At 32.3% G+C, this 5,667-nt stretch overlaps 1 protein-coding gene across 1 annotated transcript in view; it reads right to left on the bottom strand.

Moving 5' to 3' along the window:
• LOC106457427 (pancreatic triacylglycerol lipase-like) overlaps positions 1–5,667 on the bottom strand; it is a 38,190-nt gene that overhangs the window by 1,190 nt on the left and 31,333 nt on the right. Inside the window, exons 8-9 of the mRNA XM_013916841.2 lie at positions 4,606–4,747; positions 997–1,212 (exon numbers count right to left, since the gene is read on the bottom strand). Coding sequence (XP_013772295.1) covers positions 997–1,212; positions 4,606–4,747 — 358 coding nt within the window. The remainder of the gene's footprint in view (positions 1–996; positions 1,213–4,605; positions 4,748–5,667) is intronic.

Here is a 5,667-nt window from a genome sequence, read left to right as displayed (position 1 = left end):
AACACTAACAAACAGGCTGAACTGTCAGCACTAAACACTGACAAACAGGCTGAACTGTCAGCACTAAACACTGACAAACAGGCTGAACTGTCAGCACTAAACACTGACAAACAGGCTGAACTGTTACACTAAACACTGACAAACAGGCTGAACTGTCAGCACTAAACACTGACAACAGGCTGAACTGTCAGCACTAAACACTGACAAACAGGCTGAACTGTCAACACTAAACACTGACAAACAGGCTGAACTATCAGCACTAAACACTAACAAATAGCCTGAACTGTCAGCACTAAACACTGACAAACAGGCTGAACTGTCAGGACTAAACACTGACAAACAGGCTGAACTGTCAACACTAAACACTGACAAACAGGCTGAACTGTCAAAACTAACCACGGATAGATAGAATAAAATATAAAAAATAGAAAACGATAAATAAAAACTACACCGTCAACACTAGACTGCAATAGAACAGTTGAGCCAATGAAATAAGATTTCAATAGATACAGTAAATTCTAGCCAATAGACATCGATAACAGCTAGACTATCATCGCTAGACTTTGAAATCAGTTAAATTATCAATGTTAGACATTGATAAGTAGCTAAACTATTAATGCAACATATTAATAAATAGCTTAACTGTCAACACTAGACTTTAGTCAGTGATACAAACGAATTATTACCTATAGACACGTTAAATTTTTAACACTATTTTCAACATTTTTTTTATTTGACCTGAAGCTACTTAAAGATATGTACACGTATATTTTTATGTAATATAAGTTGCTGTTTCTTAACTCTGCATAACTAAAACATGCTACTTTTTAAGATTATGTATCCTGAAGTTATATACTAACACGCGTATTTTGTTTCTGAATCTACACAACTAATATTCAATTAAAAACTCAATTAACGTTCGCTTTCTCTTTAAAACTAAGAATTCTTTCTTGTGCTTGTTTTTCTTGAACCCACGTAAATAAATAAAACGTTTACCTGATTCCATTTTCCAAGTTATTTACTTCAAACTTTTCTACCGGAAGTGCTGGGGGTTCGACATTAAAAGGACTGAAGCCGCTTTGCCTATTGACGTGGAAATCGCCAAAAGGCGTATTCACCGGTTTCCATTTAGCATCAATACGGTTAATACTTCCAAGATCTTTCGAACTAAGCAAAAACTGAACCTCTTTCTCAGGCGAGAACAGTACAGGTCTAATAAAAGGAGCAATTTTGTAATAATTAACTTTTCTTAACCCAAAAATGTATAATATAATATGAAAGAGGTATAAAACATAGTTTTTTTTTTAATTTTCTACGAAAAACAGTTAGAATTAAATGAAATAAAGACATTGAGACTTGTATTATTCAAATCAATTGACAAAAAACAATTTAGCTGATAAATCTTTAATAAAATTAAGTTTTGTCAATAAATGACTAGTTTTATAAACTATGAAAACAAACCTAAAGTAAAGAAAAGTTTGAACGTTTCTATTATTGAGTACCGTCATCGTGAAAATAGGATAAAAAATGCCATTTTGAATAAACTACTAAAACATTTCTGTTTCTCAATATTAATTCTACGAAACTACACCGACATTTATATTTCTTTATACTAAACCTACACAAAAAAATCATATCTGATAAACCGGTTCAACATTTCTGTTTTCCAGTGTTAACTCTAAGAAGCCACACCAGCATTTGTATTTCTTTATAATAAACCTACACAAAAAAATCATATCTTATAAACCGGTTCAACATTTCTGTTTTCCAGTGTTAACTCTAAGAATGCCACACCAGCATTTGTATTTCTTTATAATAAACCTACACAAAAAATCATATCTTATAAACCGGTTCAACATTTCTGTTTTCCAGTGTTAACTCTAAGAAGCCACACCAACATGTGTATTTCTTTATAATAAACCTGCGAGAAAAATCATACTTGAAGAAGTGTTTCTTTGTACTCGATCTGCAAGGACTCTAGATAAAAATTAACACATATACCGAATCAATTCAATATTTGTATTTTTCTCTATTAAATCTGACAAGCCACAAGGAAGAGAAAGAAATTATATGAGAAAAATCAATGTTAAATTTGTATTGCTATTACAAGGTAAAAATGGTCACATATGATAAACTAATCTGTTTTGTATTTTTGCCTACTGAATGCGTCAAAACACAAGAAAAAATATCATATCTTACAAACCAGTCCAATATTTCAATTTATTTGTAATGAATATCTCAAGAGGGAAAAAAATCTGATAAATTATGCAACCATTTGTCTTTCTGTGAACTAAATGTGTTAAAACACAAAACAATAATTTTATCTGATAAACCAGCCAACGTTTGTATTTCTGTGTAGTGATTTTGTTAAAACACAAGAAGAACAGTCTTTTCAGATAAAGCAGTCCAATATTTGTATGCTTGTGTATTGACTCTGTTAAGACACCAGAAAAAAACAATTTTTATCACCCAGATAAAGCACCACAAAATATCCTATTTAAGAAACCAGTCTAACATTTGTATTTTTGTCCGACTTTGTCAGGATGCCAAAGAAACATATCTAAAATCCAGTTTAACATTTGTATTTTTGTCCGACTTTGTCAGGATGCCAAAGAAACATATCTAAAAACCAGTTTAACATTTGTATTTTTGTCCGACTTTGTCAAGATGCCAAAAGAAACATATCTAAAAACCAGTTAAACGTTTGTATTTTTGTCTGACTTTGTCAAGATGCCAAAAAACATATCTAAAAACCAGTTTAACATCTGTATTTTGGTGTACTGACTCTTTCTAGACATTAAAACAGCATATCTGATGAACCAGTCCAACATTGTACTTCTGTGTACTGACTGCGTGAAGACAGAAGAAAAAAAAATCATATGATAAGCGAGCCCAACACTTATGTTTCTGTGTATGTGTGCTTAATTTGTCAAGATACAAAAAAGTCATATTTAATAAACAAGCTGACCATTTGCATTTTTGCGTACCTACTCTGTTTCTGTTTTTTTTTGTTATTAAGCACAAAGCTACACAAAGCCATCTGTGTTCTACCCACCGCGGGTATCGAAACCCGGTTTCTAGCGGTATAAGTCCGCAGACATACCACTGTGCCACTGAGGGGCGTATTTTTTTCTGACACGGTACAATAACATAAAAATCTTAGCTGATATATAAGGTAAGCATTTGCTTTTCTTTGTACTGACTCTGCCAAAATAAAAGAAAAAATAATATGTAATAAACTAGTCCAATATGCGTGTTTCTGTATATTTACACTGTCAAGATACGAAAAAAAATTATCTAATAAACTGGTCTCACACTCTTATTCCAGTATAATAAATCTGTCATGACAGAAGAAATACAAAATTATATTTGATTAACAAGTGCAACATTTGTATTTCTGTGTGCTGGCACTGTTATGAAAGAAAAAAACAACAACTCAAATCTAATAAATCAGCCCTTTGCTGAATTACTTTGTATCAAACCTACAAAGACAATAACGAGAAAAAAAAAGAGAAAAGACATTGTATCAGTTAATAACTCCCGTCAATATTTGTTTTTCTTTCCACCGTCTCTTTCAACACACACCCATGTCAAACAAAACACTTTAACGTTCGTATTTCTGTGGAGACTCAATAAAGAAAACAACAACAATTACATTTAAGAAACCACGTTTTGTTGTTTTTTTTTCTTTTGCTGATACCGTCAGAAAAGAACGGGAAATACTTTATCTAAGAAAACATTCTAACATTTGAATTTTATATGTAGTGTCTCCGTTAAGACATAAGAAAAAAATCGCTCTACGCTAATAAACCATTCAACATACTCCCTCAGTCAAATAAGTTACAAAAAAGAAAAACGTTCCAAGAATTACATTGTATGTACTGATCCAGGAAACACCTGTCACTTCACCAGAAAGAAACGATATACTTAACAATAATTATGGGTTTTTGAGTCCTTTTTTCATCAAAGGTAAAATTGGAAAGAGAAAATGTGACGAAAAGAAATTTGTAGCATATATGTAGTCATTAAACAGTTGGTCCGCCGTATAATATTGAATAATGAAGTAGGCATAATGTCTTAATATTATTTACACACCTAAGTTAATTTAGGTTGCTGTATGGTGATTTAAAAGGACCTAAAAACCACATAGGTATTATATACACATCACCACTATAAGAGGCCTAACTGTATTCCTTTGGTTTGCTGACCCAAGCTGTGCTGATGAGCCTTGTATAGGCGAAACTGCAGGCCATAGTAGAGGGTACAGCCAATCAAGGAATGCATTAAGCTTTTACGTCAGAGATTCTCTTTTCAATTTTATCTGCTGTGAAAAAGAAAAGAAATCCGTAACACACACATATATATATATATATATATAATGATATACATAATAAATCACTCAAGGCTTGTATTAATGAGGTCATTGAGACAAAAAATGTCATATACACCAAATGATATGTATTTTGTGTATAGTGACTGTTCAGCATTACTCCAGAAGAAATGATCACATGCATTTTACCGATTGCATTAAGACATAAATGAGTGAAAAACGATAACCAGTGATCGAATCCTTTGATAGACCTTAGAATGGAGCTAGGTTCTTACACTGACGTGGTCTGAAATGGGAGTGTCTTCTTTTGTGAACCTGCAATTCGAAGAGTCATGAATCCTCGGAATGGACCTGCTTTGTCGTCCTTGTCGTCCGTCTTTTGCTCAGCAATCTTGGCTTTCACGTGATAATGATAGCCTGAAGAAGAAAATATTTTGTTATGTTTGAGATACTTTTTAGGTGGTAAAACCTAAACTTACTTTGATATCTAAACCTAAATTTGGTATGATATCTGTAATAAATTTAGTCCATGGGAAGTATGATGTCGCACTTGAGATAAATGTTTTGTAATTTTATCTTACATATGGCTTTACAGTGTCTTATCAAATAAACACTGGAAGGTTTTAAACTTCATGGTTAGATTTAATACACCAGTTGTCGTACGTTTGTGGTGCTATAAATTGGCATAACTTAATATATAAACGCATAATAAATCAAATATAATGACTAGCGGGGAGCTATAGTTTCTTGTTACATCAGGTCTCATCATCACAACTCAGTTGACAATAGAAAATATTTTCAAAAACGTTATATATATAAGCGTGGGCAACAGTTTAATATAAAATCTACATACAGTTATACAAACATAATTTTTCTATAAAAGAGCAGAAAGTTGTAAACATAAAGCAAAAATATGAAGATTATGCCTATTTAGGTTTGTTTTTCTTAACATAACATAACATAATGATTTGGGACAACATGGGACCTATTGGTCTACCTCGGTTGTTACATCCTCGAAACTAAATTAAAATAACTAAAATAAAAAATCTTATCATATACTTATCAAGCCTTTTCTTAAACTCACTTAAATTTACTGCCTCTACAGCATCTGAAGGCAACCCATTCCAAAGGCCAAACACCCTGTTAAAAAATGAAACTGTCTTAACTGAAGATGACTCCTACCTTACCAAAATTTATACTTGTGTCCCCCAGTCCTACTATTCTCACTGTTAAATATGAAAAAAAGATGATGCATCAACAATACTCAATTCCCTTTACAATCTCAAACACCTCAATCAGATCCCCTAAACTCTTCTTTTTTCAAGAGAAACAAATTT

This window comes from Limulus polyphemus, unplaced genomic scaffold (assembly GCF_000517525.1).
Source record: "Limulus polyphemus unplaced genomic scaffold, Limulus_polyphemus-2.1.2 Scaffold329, whole genome shotgun sequence".
In the NCBI taxonomy this organism is placed as follows: domain Eukaryota; kingdom Metazoa; phylum Arthropoda; class Merostomata; order Xiphosura; family Limulidae; genus Limulus; species Limulus polyphemus.
This window is presented reverse-complemented; position numbering and strand designations above follow the sequence as displayed.